This window comes from Panulirus ornatus, chromosome 66 (genome assembly GCF_036320965.1).
Source record: "Panulirus ornatus isolate Po-2019 chromosome 66, ASM3632096v1, whole genome shotgun sequence".
NCBI lineage: Eukaryota > Metazoa > Arthropoda > Malacostraca > Decapoda > Palinuridae > Panulirus > Panulirus ornatus.
Window position 1 is genome coordinate 18,046,284 of NC_092289.1, and position 20,915 is coordinate 18,067,198.

Genomic DNA, 20,915 nt, shown 5'->3' on the forward strand with positions numbered 1-20,915 from the left:
GTTTCCTTGTGCTACCTCACTAACGTAGGAGACAGCGACTAAGTATAATGAATAAATGAAATAGATTAAGAATATAAATTCTTTTCAAATCTGACACAATTTTGAGGCTTAAGTGTCTGTCTGAAAATTCGTGCATTAATTCTCAAGTGTCAGCATTTTTGCAAAATGTCATGCTAGTAACTCTTACTAAGTGGGGGCATTTGGTATTGTATACAGTATAGCATAGTATCTAAATCATTGTCTCTTTCCAGAGTGGTTTGTCCCATTTGTGGTGATTCTCTTGATCCCCAGGGTGCAGATTCCTTTAACTCCAAGCATTTTGCTGAAGTGGTTGCCCTTCACCCTGAGTTAACCACCCATGCAACAGTAACAGCATAGTTTGTTGTAGGTCTGGCCTCTTCCATTCAGGAACCCCCACTCAGCAATGAAGTCATTGTCCCATTGGCCAACAGCTATTCAGCTTGGCCACCATATTCTTCATGGATCCATGGAATGTGGAGAACATTTCCCATATTGTCCATCCTTGCTTTTTCAGTTTTTTTGCACTTATGGGACAAATACCTTTCTGTGGTGCTCAGAGTGTGATTTATATATATCATACGTATATTTTTGTTTATCAATGTATATTTTTAATTCTATTGAGTTCACTTATGTTGAACTGGTTTTGTTTATACACTTACTGGCATTAACATGTTATGTATATTGTTTACAAACTAATATTCCCCAAGTGAATCTCTTCTCCACCTTTGTGTCTCCAACATTCGACAAGAGGTAGTGACCTCAGATGCCCTAATTGTCAATTAGAATTGCTGGGACCAGATTTGCCTTTTTCCTCTCCAATAAACCTTTTAGGGAGACATTTCTAATTATTTAGCTTTCAGGGATAGTGACCTTGATAGCTCTAAGTGGGAGCTCTAAGGAGCTCTTTTCTGTTGACTTTGGGACAAACTTTTCATGACCTGATTGGGATTACTTTTCAGGCCATTTTTTTGAGGAGACCCTCCCTGCCCGATGCAGCCAGAGTAGGAGTTAGGAAAGGTCTTGAATTTGTTGCAGTTCAGGGATTTTACTGACATCCCAGCACCTTGGTAACTGTTGATGATGACACCTTGATAGCCTTAAGTGCTGGGAGAAGATTTGATGTCAAGATATGAGGTGTCATTTTTATTGTTATCTTGGATTGATATCATTGTTATCGGCAAGAATGAAACAAGTATATTTCCAAACACTATCATTATGATCGTTTCATCAAAGATTACCGCTGAAGAACACCACGCTTTATGCTTGTTTAATCTCTTGGACTACCCTGAGAGTACCAGAGATTATAAAGGGGTACATATTTTTCTTTACCCAAGCATTTTGAAACTTCTTTTCGCCCTTTGAGCATGATGATACAACCCTATGAGCACAGCGACACGTGAGCACAACAGTCTAACTTTTGAATATGATGGTGTGAAATTTAACATGACCTCCCAGAAAGCTGAGTCAGAGAACAGAACATCATACCCAAGGGTTGTGGTGGGGAGTTGCTGATTGGCAGTTAGTGGAACCATAATGAGCTAGTGTGTTACCACTGAATGGGTGGTTAGCGAAGGATGAAGGGCTGTTAACCAGCAGATAAGGGGCTAGAGGATCTCACCGATTGGGATTAAAAGACCCCTCAACTCACTGGAGAGAAACAGTAATTTTTCTTTCAAAACTCACTCTTTGTTTCAGCATATGCTTCTATGAAGTATTTGTGGTTTATTGAAAACAATTAGTGTTGTAGATTTAATGCTTATAATCTCAAAGTAAAAAAAATCATACTGCAAAGTCTGTTACTTTAGAAGTGAAATACAATTTGCTTAGGCATCTTGAGCAAGGTGATTGTGTAATTGATCTTTCTAATTCATTGGGCTTAACTCAGTTTAGTGTACATATTATAAAACAATTTAAAGACAAAATGTAGGTGAGTGGTTGGAATGAAAGCCTCTTGCAGAGTAGTTTTGTAATGGAGAAATTAGAGAATTTAGATTTTGTAGTGGTGATCAAAAGTACAGGAAGATTCCTGTAAATTCAAAATATGATTCAATAGGAAATCAGGAGCGTCTTTTGAAGAGAAAAGGTTGAATCATAGACCATTGAAAAATTAAGGCAGTTTTGACTGATTTGAACATTTTAAGAGAAGAATACAGCGGAAGATTACTGGAGGAGGAGAAACGATTGAAGAATGTGTAGAATTGTGTATGTGAAGGAGTCATGTAAGGACAAGTGGAGACTCTTGATGTGGCCACCCGCTTGATGGGAATTCCCAATTGGAATGGGAATCAGAGATATAGATAGGTATAGATAGAGGAGAAGAGCTGATATGCTGTATATATAGTACACATCATTGCCAGGGATAATAATTATGAGATGCATATAGGTACACTTCACAGTACTCTCTTTAATAGTTAACTCCCTAACAAACCTACCACAAATACCACCTTTAATAAGATAAAATTAAGGCTTATGTAAGAGGGATTCATAATGTTGAAATGAGGGATACCTCCGTATTATCAACAAATAATTCTTAGAACTGCTTAAGACAGACTTACAGCTGTTAGTGTAGATGGTACTGTATTTAATGAAAGTATACCAGAAAATTTGTTGGGGCCTTGAGAAGGTGGTGGACTTAGTCATAGCAATGTGTTTCTTGCCAGTATAAAACCTTGTAAGCGCCTCTTAATTTCACATCTAAAGGGATATCCCTTCTGTTTTATTCCCCCGAGTACTGTTATTCCTTGTTAAGCATACTGAAACGGTTTCACGGTGAAAAATAGAATGTTTTGATGTCTTGAAATATTTGATAGTAAATGAATGTGATGGAAGAAAGAATCCTCCCCTACAGTTTTCCCTTTTCCAAACGAAAGAACTGAGAAGGGGGCCAAGTGAGGATCTTCCCTTGAAGGCTCAGTCCTCTGTTCTTGATGCTACCTAGCTAATTTTGTAAGTGGTGAATTATGTATGGAAAAATATATGAAGGGATTTATTTCTTTCAAATCTTTCCCAGCTGCGAGGTCTTGCAAGTCGCTCTCCAAGCTTGTTCCCAAATTCTCAGGTATCATAAGTATGAAACGTTGTTATATGAATAGTTGTTATGGAGGCGCTGGGTTTATTGCACATTTTTTCTTCAATGAATTTCATTAAATTCTCCCAGCCCATATGTATATCATATTTAAGAATTTTTGCTTTTTCTTTCTTTGCTCCATGTATCCTACCATCTTAGATACTATGATATAGTTGGCAAAACACTATCTGTAGTTTTATACATACTTGTCTTTGTTAGATATTGTTGTTATAAGAAGTACACCTTGTTAAGGTGGGAAAAGTGAACCGGTGTGAGAAAAGATGTATACAGGCTAATACTGTTCCTTATGGCTCTCCTGATAAACATCTTTGTCAGACATAGTTTTCCTTGCTATGAGAGGAAAAGCTAATATTAACTAGCATCAACTGGATAGAGACAGCTGTGCATGACAGTATGCCAGTTACAAGGGTGATTCCTTAAGACATTTTACTAGAAACATTTTTGACACCATATTCATAGGTCTAGATATTAGAAAAAAGGGACCTGAAACAAGCATATCTTTAAATTGCTTCAGTTTGAACTTTTCATGCTGTATCATATTTAACTTCTGATTGAGGTTTGGCTAATCGTGTGCTGTGCAATAGCTTTTTTCAGTTCTGATTCAACAAGAAACTCTAATACTCATTCTTTTTGAGCCTTAATATCATAGTTGATAAATTGACATTGTGATCTCTTACCAGATTGATATACCTGTCACCTTTCTGCAATTCTTTACAAATGTCAACAACTTTTATATTTAACTTCTTTGATAGAATAAGATTTGTCCATTATCATGATGGAAGTGGATGCCGTACCTGGAGGATATAGGAAATAAATTATGGTAGTAATCCCATGTAATGAATGTGAATCACTGCTATGGCAGGTAGCAGTTGAAGCTTCGCAGGAAGGCCTGTGAACTGTACTCCAAAGGAATGGCTTGGAGAACTACTGCATTGTTGCAAATGCTCAGCAGGGGTTGAAAGTGGGCTTATTTTTGTGCTTCACAACTTTCAGGTGACATAAATTTTGTGGTTAACCTTGTTAAATGCCACAGCAAAGTCAAGGAAGATGATTTACATTGTCTTCCTCCATTTTATATTTTTGTGTATGCTTTTGAAGCGTGCTAAAATCAAGCTTGCTTACTCTTTCTTGATACAAATTCTTGTTGGTTTCAATTGATGTTTAATTAATCATTATTTCAAATATTTTTTCTTATGATTTTAAGCCTACACAAATTTCTTATTTCAGCAGAAACTTATATCCTTCTTTGTGCTTAGATGACTCTTAAACCATATTCTGGACTTCGGCTGTACTGCTATCATCAAGGGTCTTCTCTCAACAGTAGAATTATTGGTTTTGCTGCCATCTTCTTTTTCTTTTTTCGTGACAAGTGTTGGGATTCCATTTCATTTTATTGCTGAATATTTTGACTTCATCTGTTGCTGTTATTGTGTCATCTTGCAGTTACTTTAACTGTGATAGCATTCTTCTCAGGTTAAGTGGTTTTGTCAGCTATAATTTCTATGTTCAATGTGTTCAATGTGTTGAATATTTACTTAGATTGATATGTTAGTATTATACATGTTTTTCTTGGAGTCATTTTCAAATTTTCACTGTTTTTAAGATAGAGTACATGACCAATTAATAGATATGGACATTAGTCCTCATTTTATTGTAGTTATGGTGAGAATGTGTGCAGTTTGTTATACTGATATCTGTATAGCATTAGAAAGTAAGATATATTTCAGGTATTAGATACACGTATATATCTGCTTTGAAAGTTGTTTACTGATTTTATGTGTGTTTACTCAAAGACATTTTGCCCAGAGAAGAGATGGCAGTCATGGCACACATAATTTTTGGTGGGGTAAATGAGGCTGCTGCATTTGAAAAACATCAGAGAATTCAGCATCTGCAGTCATTGTGTGAAGAAATCAGTGAAGAAGGCAGTGTATGATTAAGTTTCTTGGAACACATAGGAAGAATTTTTAATTTTCTCACCCTTTTTTCACTATGACTTGATCTAATGAATTCAGAAGTGATTTTTGCCCAGTCTCATGTACAGCCAAAGACTTTCATTGTTTCCTAAGGCCAATATTGAGATGATTTCCAAAAAGGATGACCTAGATCTTTTGTCATCCATTGGTGTTACTTAATTGCAAACTTCACTTCACCTCTTCTTTATGGGCATAGATAAGAATTGCTGAGGGTAGCAATCTTCTGTGCATCTCATTTTAGTTATTTTTTGTGTTCATCATCAGTGTTCAGTGTCCAGTTTCAATCATCAGTTAGGTTTGTTTTATTGGAAGTTCACAGTTTTATTTTTAGAGGCACAGTTTCTCTAAATTTAGCCTGTTTAGCTCATATTGATGATATCCAAAAGAAGTTTTGCTGCAAAAGAGGTTCTGTAGTTTACTATGATCTTAACAGTATTCTAACTCTGAAAAACAACAGGGTTGGTGTGTTGTAGAATCACAGTTTTGTCGAGAAATCTGTCTTTTTGGAAACTATTGAGAAATTCTTGTGTCCTTGCAGCAATGCAAGTTTTTGGGAGTAATTTCTATTTTGGTTTGTGTTTTCAGGTTTCCCTTTAATCAGATAGCAAGAAAGGAAAGGATGGTATCAGGAAACTGTTTAACGGACTAATATCCAGAATTCACCTGTTTTTTTTTGAGATATTTGAAGTTTTAGACTACTATTTTTCACTTTGGGAGGCTGAGGCTTTTTCTCAGATTGGTTGTTAGATCAATTATTTCAGTATTTTGTTCATTTCTCTCTTCATATTTGCAAGCTTTTCTTCACAACAAATGATTTTCATCAGAAGTTTAGGCTTATCATGTACTTCCAGGGGAAGTAGAATTCCATTTGGAAGGGCCAAGATCCCACAATATTGGAAATGAAGGCAGTTTTTTAGTGCAGTCATACTTGTTCTTGTGTTAGATGGTAAGGAGTTTCCACTACAGTTACGTAAAATACTTGTGCCTTTAAGGAGCTAAGAGCCTTGGAAATATACCTAGAGATTTTTGTATGTGGGCAGTATTGATATATTTATCATTCTTCTGAATGTCTTAACTGATATCCTTTGAGTATCGTCTTTTGCCTCAAAGTGGTCCATATAAGTAAACATATGTTACAGGGAAATTTGCCAAATCCCTCTGTTGGTCACCATCCCTAGGTTAGATGTTTAGCCATAACTGTTGGTAGTATGGGGATGGTGGGCATTAGTGTATCATTTTCTTTCTTCTCTTTTGTTTATATGGCCTAATGGGCAGATGAGTGGTTGGTTGAGATCTTTTATTATCTATTTATATTGTATGTAGAGAGAGTTTTATTCTCATGGGGCTCCTATCTTTCGAACATTCTTTGTCAGACAGCTTCCTAAATTTCTGTATGCTGTTTGCATTAACCATGTCTTCAGTTATTTTATTTTATAAATCCCTTATCCCTGGGGGTAGGGGAGAAAGAATACTTTCCACTATTTCCTGTGTGTTGTAGAAGCAACCAAAAAGGAGGGAAGTTGGGGTTGTAATTCCTCCCCTCCAGTTTTTACTTTTCCAAATGAAGGAACAGAGAAGGGGCCCAAGTGAGAATTTTCCCTCTAAGGCTCAGTCCTCTGTTCTTGATGCTAACTCTTGAATGCAGGAAATGGCAAATATGTATAAAGAAAAAATGTTGCCATTTTACTATGAAATTATTTCCTAAGCTTTTTCAAAAGTTCCTTGCTTAATTTTATGTTATGTCCTCAGGTTGTTCTGTCTCTATATCTCTTGAAGAATTGTTCACCGTTTGCATCATCACTCTGTATGAAAAAATGCAAAGTTTTTGATGAGGTGACCTCTCACTTTTCGTTCTTCCAAGTTGGGAAAATATAAAGCCTGTAGCCTTTTCTTGTCGCTTGGCTTCTCAGTTCTAGAACCATATTTGTTGCTCTCCTATAGACCTTTTCTATTAGTTCTCTGTGCTTCTTTAGATGCATTGACCAAACTTGAGAAGCATATTTCTATTTTGGCTTTGTTTATGATATGAACAGTTTGATAAACATTTCCTTATCCATAAACTTGAATGCAGTTCTAATGTTTGCTTGGAGACAGTTGGTCTTAACCATACCGTACTGTTAATGTTGGACTCTGGCAGCAGCTTTGGGACATTTTTAATTCCCAAGTCGCTTCTACATGTAGATTCCTGCATTTTGTTTCCTGAAAGATGATAATCATGTAGTAGCCTTTTGCTGCGATCAGTCATCATTACTTTACCTTGATAGTTCTGTGTGGTTGAGGTTGAGAGGAGCAAGGCTGTGAAAGAGATAAGCTGAATGCTTGGAGTATGATAGACAAGGTTGTGTGGGAAACGATTGTTGTTCTTTTGCATGGAGGCATTTTGTGAACTTGTTTAGAAGTGTAAAAGGAAATATTTAGTCTCACCTGACTCCCCAGCTTTGTGTGCATAGTGAATGATTAAGCAGCTCTATATTGATATGAAAGACTATTCTTTTTAGCACACTGGATAAGAGTAGAAGATATGTATGCCATTGATCCACCCCAACAGAGATGGGGCCCTTTAGATATAGAATTCTCTCTCCATACATTATTTTTTTTTTTTTTTTTTTTTTTTTTTTTTTTTTTTATACTTTGTCGCTGTCTCCCGCGTTTGCGAGGTAGCGCAAGGAAACAGACGAAAGAAATGGCCCAACCCCCCCCATACACATGTACATACACACGTCCACACACACAAACATACACACCCACACAGCTTTCCATGGTTTACCCCGGACGCTCCACATGCCTTGATTCAATCCACTGACAGCACGTCAACCCCTGTATACCACATCGCTCCAATTCACTCTATTCCTTGCCCTCCTTTCACCCTCCTGCATGTTCAGGCCCCGATCACACAAAATCTTTTTCACTCCATCTTTCCACCTCCAATTTGGTCTCCCTCTTCTCCTCGTTCCCTCCACCTCCGACACATATATCCTCTTGGTCAATCTTTCCTCACTCATTCTCTCCATGTGCCCAAACCATTTTAAAACACCCTCTTCTGCTCTCTCAACCACGCTCTTTTTATTTCCACACATCTCTCTTACCCTTACGTTACTTACTCGATCAAACCACCTCACACCACACATTATCCTCAAACATCTCATTTCCAGCACATCCATCCTCCTGCGCACAACTCTATCCATAGCCCACGCCTCGCAACCATACAACATTGTTGGAACTACTATTCCTTCAAACATACCCATTTTTGCTTTCCGGGATAATGTTCTCGACTTCCACACATTTTTCAAGGCTCCCAAAATTTTCGCCCCCTCCCCCACCCTATGATCCACTTCCGCTTCCATGGTTCCATCCGCTGACAGATCCACTCCCAGATATCTAAAACACTTCACTTCCTCCAGTTTTTCACCATACAAACTCACCTCCCAATTGACTTGACCCTCAACCCTACTGTACCTAATAACCTTGCTCTTATTCACATTTACTCTTAACTTTCTTCTTCCACACACTTTACCAAACTCAGTCACCAGCTTCTGCAGTTTCTCACATGAATCCGCCACCAGCGCTGTATCATCAGCGAACAACAACTGACTCACTTCCCAAGCTCTCTCATCCCCAACAGACTTCATACTTGCCCCTCTTTCCAAGACTCTTGCATTTACCTCCCTAACAACCCCATCCATAAACAAATTAAACAACCATGGAGACATCACACACCCCTGCCGCAAACCTACATTCACTGAGAACCAATCACTTTCCTCTCTTCCTACACGTACACATGCCTTACATCCTCGATAAAAACTTTTCACTGCTTCTAACAACTTGCCTCCCACACCATATATTCTTAATACCTTCCACAGAGCATCTCTATCAACTCTATCATATGCCTTCTCCAGATCCATAAATGCTACATACAAATCCATTTGCTTTTCTAAGTATTTCTCACATACATTCTTCAAAGCAAACACCTGATCCACACATCCTCTACCACTTCTGAAACCACACTGCTCTTCCCCAATCTGATGCTCTGTACATGCCTTCACCCTCTCAATCAATACCCTCCCATATAATTTACCAGGAATACTCAACAAACTTATACCTCTGTAATTTGAGCACTCACTCTTATCCCCTTTGCCTTTGTACAATGGCACTATGCACGCATTCCGCCAATCCTCAGGCACCTCACCATGAGTCATACATACATTAAATAACCTTACCAACCAGTCAACAATACAGTCACCCCCTTTTTTAATAAATTCCACAGCAATACCATCCAAACCTGCTGCCTTGCCGGCTTTCATCTTCCGCAAAGCTTTTACTACCTCTTCTCTGTTTACCAAATCATTTTCCCTAACCCTCTCACTTTGCACACCACCTCGACCCAAACACCCTATATCTGCCACTCTGTCATCAGACACATTCAACAAACCTTCAAAATACTCATTCCATCTCCTTCTCACATCACCACTCTCTCCATACATTATATATAAGTCATTACATTGATGGAAAAGAATTAAGATGATAGTTTTTATGTAAGAATATTTTGGTTTAAGGCAAATATTGATGTTTAACATACGTAGAAGATGTCTGGAGATTGGGGAGAAAATGATTTTTGTGTCATAGAACATGATTAAAAGTAGGAGTGGGATGGGGACTAGAAAACTCCCCTCCTGTGCTATTACTTAAAGAAAGTAGGAACAGAGGAAGGAGTGAAGATAATTTTTCCTGCAAAGGCTCAGTTGTCTGTTCCTGATGCTTCCTTGCAAAAGAGAGAGATAGCATATGGGTATAAAAGAATCTTAGATGACACAGTTGTTATGTCGTTGTGCTTTCTATGGACTAAAGTGACCTGATTGCACATTACAGGTAATCATTAGATGATGTTCCATTATCCAGATTTCTTGGATATTTATTTTGACAATTTAGTGTTGCAACCCTTGAACAGGAAGAATACAACCTGTCATACATACAAGTTTGTCAAACATATTATTCAGAATGTTAATTGTGCAGTTTCATTGAGTCGGTGCATGATTTATACAAGCTGGTTGCATCATAATGTTACACTGAAACAAACTTGGTGTGATTTTTAGAAATTTGGTTTTCCAAAGTTTAGATGTTTTGTGTAGAATTTGTTCTTGTCCCAAAGTTGAAAGTCTCATGTGTTTTAACAAGATTCCATTTTCCTGCATTCATTATGTTTTAGTGAAAGTGATGTTAAGGCAATGGCCAGTATGTTTAATTGACCTTGAGTTTAGATAGAGGATGTAGGAGTAGGATCAGTTACACAGAAGACTGATTTACTGTTTGATTAAGCTATTTTACCTTCATCTTGCCTGTCAGGCTCAGAAAAATAGCTTTATACTGAGGGACTTAATTTCTTTCCAGTTGGCCTCAGTCACCATTGGAAGTGCTACCATTGGAGAAGTTAAGGTACTACCATTTCTTCCATAAGTTTTTCTATGTTACATATTTTCAAACTATACAGTTCTTCAATCAGGGCTGTGCTTTTGTTTTCTGCCTTGTTTTTCCATCACTTATCTCTCTTTTCATGTATTCTCACCCTACTTCTGCTTTGCATTTTGTTTGCACTTGTGTGATAGCTAAGCTAACATGCAAAATTTTTTAGCAAAACAGACAAGCAGAATTCTTTAGAATTTTTATACATTATTAAGTCTTTTTTTGTTAAAGTGGTGAGTAACTGAAATAGAAGATTCACCATGGCCCACCTTGCTATGTTAGCAGGAAAGGGTGTATATCATTTCCATATACAGATGAACTGTTTTCCGAGTCTTTACAGGATGAGCTGAAGGCATGCACTGTCCTCTACTTGCCTCTTATGTGTTCCTATACAGTATTTGATGAATATGGGTTATTTTTACTCCCAAGAAGAACTACCATCTAATGGTAGATTAAGAAATGGAAAAAAAATATCTCTTTACATTGACTTTGAAGAGCTGAGTATTGATAATTGGTGGTTTTTGGGTCATAGTGTTTTCATTTTTAGGATTACTGCATAATTTTCAGTTCAAAATTATGTAGCAGCAAATTATAAACAATGGTGTAATTTCAACTTGCCCCCTTTAGAAAAGTAATATTACAAAACTTTGCTTCTTTTAGCTTATTATTAAGAATCAGTTTTACTTCACCTACAAGATAAGAAGTCATAATTGTTTATTCCTCTTCCAGTAGTTGTATGACTTTTATAAGTTACTATTGTGTATTCTGTCATTAAAGAAGTTACAGATTTAATTTTGTGAAATATGAAATGCAGGATGTTAATTTTTGTAATGAAAACTCCATCCTCTTGTTACTTTATTAAAGAAAGTGCATTATATGCTTTCCTTACTTCAGGGAGATGGAGATGAATCGAATGTCGGGGTTGTATGGAAGCATTGCCAGCACAGCAGATTACAGCGGGTTGACGGAAATGTTTACTGACCCCGTAGAGGAAGAGGTGAGTACTCCAGTTGCCACAGCATTGTAGTTTTGTAGTTATCAGGGTCTTCATTTTGTCTTTAATTCTATCACTGTAGCAGCCGAAATATCTATTGTATGCTCATTGTGTTTGAGATATTCTTAAATGCTCTTAAAGAGACCATAATTTTTATCATCATTTATTAGAGTATGATATTCTAAGTAAAATGGTATACAGCTCAGCTTGGTGAAACATTGTTTATGTTGGATATGCATCCTTTGACTAGAGTTGCTGCTTTGCCAAGTACATGAAATACTGGACTTTAGGAGTACTTTTGGGTATATGCAATAAGATATGTGGTATGTTTGGAAGAAATGTTAATGTCAAAAACAAAAATGATATCCAAGGATTTTCATTACTGATATAGATATTGTAAGTGTCACATATTCGCAAATTATTGCATAGCATGTTGGGGGGTTTAGATCTTCAGGCTTCGACAACATCTGGGCATATATACTGACCAGAATAAGGGAAAACTTTAAGTCTGTGGTAGGTAACATGGCTAAGGATGCCACAAGCATTAATGGATGTAAGTCTGTATCCAAGCTGAAGTGGACAGAAAAAATTAGTGGAGCATATGTATTCCTCAGTTTCAGTAAACATGAGACAAGAGCATCAGGTAGAAACATAAGGTAATAGTAGTAGGTAGGAGCATCAGGTAGAAAAAGTAGGTTGAAACATTAATTCCAACCTGATTACTCTCTGATTTTCTTAAAGTAGTTTTAGATATTTTGTGGTTATTAGGTCTCTAGTAATGATCATGTATTGTGTGAATTTAAAAACAGTAACATCTGCATTAAGAATAGTTATCATGTAAACCATATTACTTTCTGCTTACCTTTGATGATTATAGTAGAGGCCATCTGTCTCTGTTGTAAGTAGTGTCCTCTGTCATACTGGTGTTGAAAGTAGACGAATGTGATGGTTGCCAGTAAATGTCGAAGATACTAGAAACCCACATGGACGATATGGTTGAAGTCCTTTATTAAATTCATGCATGGATGAACTTTAAGGTCTGTCGGAGCAGGTTGTCATAAAGAGGATGTGATTAGATAAGAGAAACATACTATGCTATTTTTAGGTTTTGCTGTCTCACAGACTCTTTGTCTATGTATGCTGATGGAAGCTCTGCATATTTTGACTTTATGTAGGTGTGTAGATATAGAAATTGATTGATGTAAGTCCCTAACTTGTCATATCATAAGTATTTTTCTTTTTATCAATAGATTTTTTTGATTGAGTTACATACATTCATGGGACCTGTGGCAGCTCATTTATGTGTGAATCAGTACAATAACCTGGGCTTGCATACTGAGGATTGCATTGAAATACACTGATGCCGAGACATATGTTGTGATGCCCTTTGGCAAGGCCTTGCTATGGCAGAGCACTCTGGTTGTTCTCCCATTAGATGTAGTCAGAGGGCAGTGAGGTTTTAGATCTTGATTTGGGAAGTGATGGAAGGAATAGTTTGATATTTGTAGGCTGATTGTCCTTATTGAAGGAATGAGCCTAGGTGTTGTGTATCTGTGGGACACTGGAATGGTGTAGGAGAGAGGGCAATGCTGGTTTAGTGATGCACTGTATGTAGAGGGGAGGCTAGTGTATTGGTTAGAAGTGTGTTGATGGTGCTGAAGGTAGGTTTAAATGTATTGCTTTAGTGATTATTGATAGCATTGAAAAAGGATTAAATGTATTGGTTTAGTAATGTATTGATCATGCTGAAGAGTTATAAATGTATTAGTTTATTCATACACTTATGACGCTGAAGGGGAAGTTTGAATATGTTGGTTTACTTATATATTGTGGCATTAAAGGATTGGATCTAAATGTATTGGTGTTGTTGTCTGTTTTTGGTGGTGAAGGGGAGACAGAAATACTATTTTATTGGTTCGGTGATGGTGCTGTAGGGGAGACTGAAACATATATGCACTGAGTGTGCTGTATGGGAGGCCACAATATATTGTTGTGTGGGAGCTTTTGAACTTTTAAAAAGTAAATGATGGTGAGTATTGAGAGGAAACATAGTTTGGCTGAACTTGTTTTGCAATATTTGGGAAGATGTTCAAAGTATATATTGATAGTCTTTTTTTGTGTTACAAGATTAGAAAAATGAAATAACTGATGGAGTGTGTGTGTTGTGTGTAGAAGGAAAGATTGGGTGTGATGGGGCTTTGTGTATGTATAATGGTGTATATAGAAGGAAAGATTGAGTGTGATGGAGCATTGTAATATATATTTCTTTTTTTCTTTCTTTTAAACTATTCGCCATTTCCCGCGTTAGCGAGGTAGCGTTAAGAAAAAAAAATGTATATATATATATATATATATATATATATATATATATATATATATATATATATATATATATGATGTTATATGTAAAGGGAAAGATGGAGTGACATTTGTGTATAAGGATGTATGTAGAAGGAAAGTCTGGTTTTAATGTGTGTGTGTGTGTGTGTGTGTGTGTGTGTGTAAGGTGAGGAGCCCTGGGTGGGAGGCGCCCGATGGCATGTGTTGGTAATGCTCCTTGCTGTTATTGGGGAAGGGGGAGGGGGGGGAGTGGCTGCTGGCGGGGGAGAGAGAGGTCGGGGAGAGCTTAGCTACTTTTCCTCACCTCCCCCTTAACTGTCAAGAAAACGAAATCATTACACACCCACCCCAAGTCTGCAGTGGGGGATGTAAATAAGGCCTCATGAATTAAGTTCTCGGAAAGTGTTACCATAATCACATGACCTACACTGTACACACACTTCCTCTAGTTGTTGTGGTAGGGTTGTTTTGATTGTCTTGGGGTAACTGATGTAGCTGTGGTAGGGTTGTTGTGATTGTGTTGGAGTAACTGATGTAGTTGTGGTAGGGTTGTTGTGATTGTGTTGGAGTAACTGATGTAGTTATGGTAGGGTAGGTGTGATTGTGTTGGAGTAACTTATGTAGTTGTGGTAGGGTTGTTGTGATTGTGTTTGGGTAACTGATGTAGTTGTGGTAGGGTTGTTGTGATTGTGTTGGGGTAACTGATGTAGTTGTGGTAGGGTTGTTGTGATTGTGTTGGGGTAACTGATGTAGTTGTGGTAGGGTTGTTGTGATTGTGTTGGGGGTAACTGATGTAGTTGTAGTAGGGTTGTTGTGATTGTGTTGGGGGTAACTTATGTAGTTGTAGTAGGGTAGTTGAGCCAGGATCACCCCTGTAGGCCTCAGACGAGCCAAGATCACCGGCGTTCGGATCCTTTGAGATGAGGTCACCACTGCAGGGATCACCTTAAGCTGGGATCAGCTGGAACTGTTATCACTGACGTATGGGGTCTCTTGAACCAGGACCCCCTGCAGCAGGGACTGGATGGTTGGGAAGTGGCCCAGTGGTTCAGGGGCCAGACGTACCCTGGCTGGACGGCCCGTGGAGACCGCCACCAGCCGTGTGGCACTCCGCTGACCGCGGTCAGGCCAGCCAGCCAGCTAGCCTAGCGGGGCGGGGCGGGGCGGGGCGGGGCGGGGCGGGGCGAGGCGAGGGCACAGCCGTCACTTAGGGGGCGGATGCAGCTCGAGTGACACCAGGGGGTCAGGTGTCAGCGGGTCATGACTAGGTCCGGGCCGAGGGTAACGGCGCCAATTGGTCATGCCGGAGGTATGTGTTGACGAGGCAGGCACTCACACAGGTATATGTATGTATGCCCGTACAGCCGTGCCATCAAACATATATATATATATATATATATATATATATATATATATATATATATATATATATATATATATATATATATATATATATGTGTGTGTGTGTGTGTGTGTGTGTGTCTTCAAGCATTATTGCCTGCATGATTATAAGGTGATTTTGAGCGTGATTGTGGTAGGGGGCCATGTGAGATCAGGTCGTGATATGGGAGGAGGGGAGGAATGGCATTCGTGTGAAAGAGACGCTGTATGATTCTAAGGGCTTAGTTGTAGGGGTGGTTGAAAGTAGAGCCAGATGTTGTAGATTAGGGTATACAGGGGCGAAAATATGGGGGTTTGGGGGGAGGCCATCTGGCGAGTAATGGGGTCATATAGAGCGCTGGGTTAAGACCAGCTGTTGCAGATTTTTGTGGGAGCTGGTGATGTGTGTACTACAGGGGGGGAGAGAGTTTTACTCTCGTTTTGCTTAGCCTCGTACGTATATATATACCTATCTCAACCTTCTATTGTGTCCGAGGCTCGAACCTGGGCGTGTGCGGTGAGCCGCGAGGCAAACCACAGTACATGCCAGGTGGAAATGGGCCCCACAGGTCCAGCATTGAGGTCAGCTGGTGTCGAATTTCCCGGTACGGAGATTACTAGGCACAGTTCCGTCATTAGGGCAAGCTCATTCTGGACACGAGCAACGGGGGTGGGTGAGTAATTTGAGGTGGGTGGCAATGGCTGAGGACCTAGAAGTGTGGTATTTGGTTTAGTTCTGCTGGGTCGGAGGCATGGGAATTTTGGGGTTGCCTGCACCCACTCCCTGGTGAGTGTGAGTGACGTCGTAGCTAGCTGTCATGTAATAACGCACCGAAACCACAGCTCCCTTTCCACATCCAGGCCCCACAGAACTTTCCATGGTTTACCCCAGACGCTTCACATGCCCCTGGTTCAATCCATTGACAGCACGTCGACCCCGGTATACCACATCGTTCCAATTCACTCTGGCTGCCTTAGAAGGTAACTCCTCCTGAAGTCGTTCAATTGGCGTTGAGGTACAGTGTGATGTGGGCTCCCGGGAGGGAGGTCCGGTCGAGCCAGCTGGCTCTGTTGACGTGATGGGCAGGTTAGGTTTACAGTCTCGGTCCGGGACGATCCTGGGTGAATTATTATTATTATTATTATTGTTATTATTATTATTATTATTATTATTATTATTATTATTAGTAGTAGTAGTAGTAGTATTTTATTATTATTATTATTATTATTATTATTATTATTATTATCATTATTATTATATTATTATTATTATTATTATTATTATTTTATTATTATTATTATTATTATTATTATTATTATTATTATTATTATCATTATTATTATTATTATTATTATTATTATTATTATTATTATTATTATTTATTATTATTATTATTGTATATTTAGTTATTTGTGAGTTCTTCACTTTGTTGTTTTAGGTAATATTCGCAGAAGGCATAGGCCTCTCGGGCCTGTGGCGAGGTTATGTGCCAGACGGATGGATGAGGCTAGGATGGAGCGGTAGGAGAAGACTCTCTCCCTCCCTCATGCGCTCCCTCCCTTCCCTCATGCGCTCCCTCCGGCCTGCGTAGAGCTGGATAGACGGAGTGGAAAGGAATGCAATTCGTTGCTGAATTTCAACAATTGTGGGGTTGATTAGCGTTGCACTGAGGGGAGGTGTTAGATGGAGATGGGGCGCGGATGGTAGTGTGGAATGGTGTGTGTGTGTGTGGGTGTGTGTGTGTGTGTCTGTGTGGGTGTGGGTGTAGATGTGTATATTGACCGTCATGTCGAAGGTGCTGGCAGAGAGCGTTTTCCCGTGGCATGGTTGCGACACCTTGTGTGTGGAGTCGCGAGTTATTTTATACGTCCAAGGAGTGTTGGTCCAGACGTATTGTGGACATGCTAGACATAATGCATACAAGGTAGATACATATATATATCGCTAGATGTATTGTGTACCCGCTGGCTATACTGCGTGGGCGCTAGACACAGTGTGCACAGGGCTGGGCATATCGCGTGTGTACTGTGTCTTTGTGGTTTGTGTGTGTGTTTCTGTAAGAGGCTGGGCTCTCAGCTGTACTCTGAGGGTGCTTGACCCCCTGATGTTGTGTGCTCACCGCTTCGAAGTTCTCCATGGAAACTGTGGCACTTGAGGAAGGCTATTCACAACTGTTTTAGAGTTAGGTTGCTATGAATTGCCTGTTTTTGTATTTCATAAACCATCCGTGTGTTGTGGTCATTGTTGTGGTATGGGGAAGGATTGTGTTGCGGGGGACTACAGTAGTGTTGCTTGGGCCGTGGTGGCTACTAGGAGGTGTTGCTGGCCAGTGTTGCGGCAGAAGACGTAGGGTTTTAGTGGGTGAGGTGGTCGGGATGCGAGAAGGGTTGAGGTTAGGCGGAGGGAGGTTGTAGAGGTTTAAGGAGGTCTTGTAGGGGTCCGTTCATATGGTTGGTTAGAGTGGCGTCTCCAGTGTTACGGTGGTGGTTGTTATGAGCATCTGTGTTGTGATGTGTGGTGGGGTGGGGGTAAGACTATGGTACTGATGTATAGTGATGGTATGGAGGGTTGGAGTAAGGGTTTATGGTGGTAATATGGTAGGTGGGAGTAAGAGTGTATGGTGCTGGGTGTATGGTGGTAATATGGGAGGTTGGGATAAGGGTGTATGGTGTATGGTGCTGGGTGTATGGTGGTAATATGGTAGGTGGGAGTAAGGGTGTATGGTGCTGGGTGTATGGTGGTAATATGGGAGGTTGGGGTAAGGGTGTATGGTGTATGGTGCTGGGGTATAGTGGTGACATGCTGGATGACCGGGTTGTGATGCGCGGTCATGGTGTGGAGGAAGGAGAGTGTGGCACTGTAAGTATGTACCGGGTCCACATGCCTCTCCTCAGACCACTAACCACGAAACTTAACCTGCCTGTCCCGAACTTCTTACAATAATCTCAGAGTTTTCCTCCCCCACCCCGAGAGAACTTTTATATCTTGGAAACTACAGACTTGAGAATCGAGTTTCAGTATTTGAATAGTTGTTGAGGCGAGCCAAAGTGCGTGTGTGTGTGTGTGTGTGTGTGTGTGTGTGTGTGTGTGTGTGTGTGTGTGTGTGTGTAATTCTCATACGATAAAGCAAGTTTACATGCCTGGTGTTGCGTTGGTGTGGTGTGGGTTTGATCGTGGGGTTGTGTCATGATGGTGGAGGGGACGGACCATATCAGGGGAAGGAGGTGTTGTGCTAGTTGCAGCGGCGGAATATTAGAGGAAGGGGCGGAGTGGCGCCCCGGAGGGGCGAGGGAAAAAAAGGAGAGTCCTGAAAAGGATCCTTCTAGAGTGGCATTAGGGCGGTGCCATCTCCTCCTTACATCCCCTTCCCCTCCTCAGTCCTCACACCCTGCACTCCTCCTCTCCTCCCTCCTTGGCATCCCCTTCATCTTCCCTTCTGTATCCCCCACCTATATTAACTTGCCATCCCCTTCAAGCACCATTTCCTTCCTATTCCTCCCTCCCATCCCTCAAGGAGGGCCCCTCCCTTTCCCTTCCTCGTGCAACACTACACCTCTCTCACACCATCCCATCCCTTGTACGTCCTCAAGGGTGTAACCTCCACTAGATGAAACCTACCACTTGTTTACTACACTCGCCGTCGTGTGGTGAGGAGCCTGGAGGGTGTACACCTAACCAGAGGGGAAGCCCAGTCTGTGTGTGTGTGTGTGTGTGTGTGTGTGTGTGTGTGTGTGTGAGTGTGTGTGTGTGTGTTAGTGTAGTACACCCTTCTGCCCATAATGGCTGTCCAGACCTCCCCCTTATTCCCCTCATGTACCGGAATTAGATCGGAACGTGTTTTACGTTCCTCCTCGCCCCTAAAGTTTCCATGTCCTGTATCCTCTCTGTGCACTGCATGGTGGTTCTTGCAGTGGCTATTATTATGGTAAATCGGAGGGAGTGTTGTTGGATGGGGATGGAACCCTCTGCTCTCACTCTCTCCATTGCCTTAAGAACTCGGGATATTTTTTACTGTTTTTCAGCAGATAATCTCGTCTCCGAAGCCATCAGGTGTTGTGTTATCTGGTTATTCCATTGTACTCGCACGTGTATGTATCCTACCCGTTGCACTAGAGCACCCCCTTCCGTTAACATGCTGTGTTACCACAGTCTCCTCGTCCCTTCAGAATGTTAGTTTCCTATGTTAAACTTGGGGAAAGAGGGAGAGTGTTAAGCCACGCTAGATAACATTCAAAGTTAATTGATTCTTAGCGAGTTCGATAGATCACAAACTCGCCTTCTCTGTTATTCCCTTTCCTCGTATTTCGGGGTGTTCGTATTTTTGTCATTGTGTTTACATCTTCTTCATCTTTCATTTCGTGGTGAACGGCACAGGCTGGGATGTTCAGAGTGTTGTTATGATGTGAACCACTCGGGCGAGGCCACCACAGTGTGTGTCCCTTACCACGAGGGCTGCCCCAGGGCGGGGTACTGTCACCAGCGTTCTTCATAACCTAACTCACTCGGGAACGTGAGCATGAAGGCATCTTGTATGCCGACGACGCCAGTCAAATGAGTCTCTCTCTCGCCACACTCCGCCCGAATATGTCCATTTGATAGAGCCATCCAAGCTCTGTCGCTTCGGGAGAGAAAAAAAAAAGACGGGGAAAATGAAATCAAACACATCCTCCAGTTTGACGCAAGGGAGACTAAACCCCCAGCGACATAGCCATAGAAGGGAACTGGATGATGCAACCAGGAGGGGTTTAAGAATCCTGGACCACACATTATCGCCACAAGGCCTGGTAGTGGATCACATTATCTAGATAACCACACGGGACGAGACATCCCTGACTGGCCTGTTTAGAATCTGCCATTTTCTGCAGAGAGGCACAAATGGATAAACCTTTGCCAAAAGGCTGTGGTTTTTCCCATACTGACCTTCTCCTCCCCAGTACCCACACGCTCAATCCTCGAAGACACTCTTCCTGAAGCTACTGACGTAAAGCTATGCAGGTCGACTTAAATGAAAAAAGAAAAAATAATACATTTGTATCGAAAATCCCGAAGAACAACGTCATCGACTTGAAAGCCAATTGGTACCTGTTTAAGGGAAGCTGCACACACACACACACACACACACACACACACACACACACACACACACACACACACACACACACACACAGCCATTTCTACCGTTAGATTGTGACTGTACGTCCTTTCCTAACGGGATAGTTCGAGGGAGGTGGGGCGGGGGGAGAGAAGGAGGGTTGGGCATGGGATGATACTGTATAGTCGACAAACACGAGATACTGTGTAGAGATGAACGCTGCTGGCTTTACCAGCGTGCATGCATGGCCTACTGGTTACGTATATTTTTGGTGCTTGAGTCGTATATAACCCAGGCAGACTCTGTGTGTGTGTTGTGTTGTGTGTGTGTGTGTGTGTGTGTGTTGTGTGTGTGTGTGTGTGTGTGTGTGTGTGTGTGTAGTGATGCAGTTTGTTTGCCCTAGAGAGAGAAACTGGCTACGTTAAGCTATGACCTGTTCATTGAGTAAATCAGTGCGTGACTGGAGCCTCTCTCAAGTGCTTGAACGCTCCGTGGGAACCCTGTTTCATATCTGTCCTCCTATGAGGGTCTTGGATACGTTTGTGGCTTGGGTCTCCACTGTTCTC

At 40.7% G+C, this 20,915-nt stretch overlaps 1 protein-coding gene and 1 long non-coding RNA gene across 15 annotated transcripts in view; one reads left to right on the forward strand and one right to left on the reverse strand.

The window, feature by feature from the left end:
• The window catches only part of pyd (zonula occludens-like protein polychaetoid), a 430,922-nt gene that overhangs the window by 16,512 nt on the left and 393,495 nt on the right, over positions 1-20,915 (forward strand). For 13 of the 14 annotated variants that reach the window (XM_071658228.1, XM_071658232.1, XM_071658225.1 and 10 more), the window contains 2 exons: positions 10,471-10,515; positions 11,437-11,539. In XM_071658228.1, the coding sequence (XP_071514329.1) occupies positions 10,471-10,515; positions 11,437-11,539 (148 nt within the window). The remainder of the gene's footprint in view (positions 1-10,470; positions 10,516-11,436; positions 11,540-20,915) is intronic. The other variant, XM_071658229.1, reaches the window with a different exon arrangement.
• On the reverse strand, positions 11,483-14,962 carry LOC139746739 (uncharacterized). The gene is made up of 3 exons (XR_011712213.1): positions 14,822-14,962; positions 12,399-12,575; positions 11,483-11,612 (listed from the first exon to the last, which is right to left on the reverse strand). It is a non-coding gene; the product is annotated as an uncharacterized lncRNA (long non-coding RNA).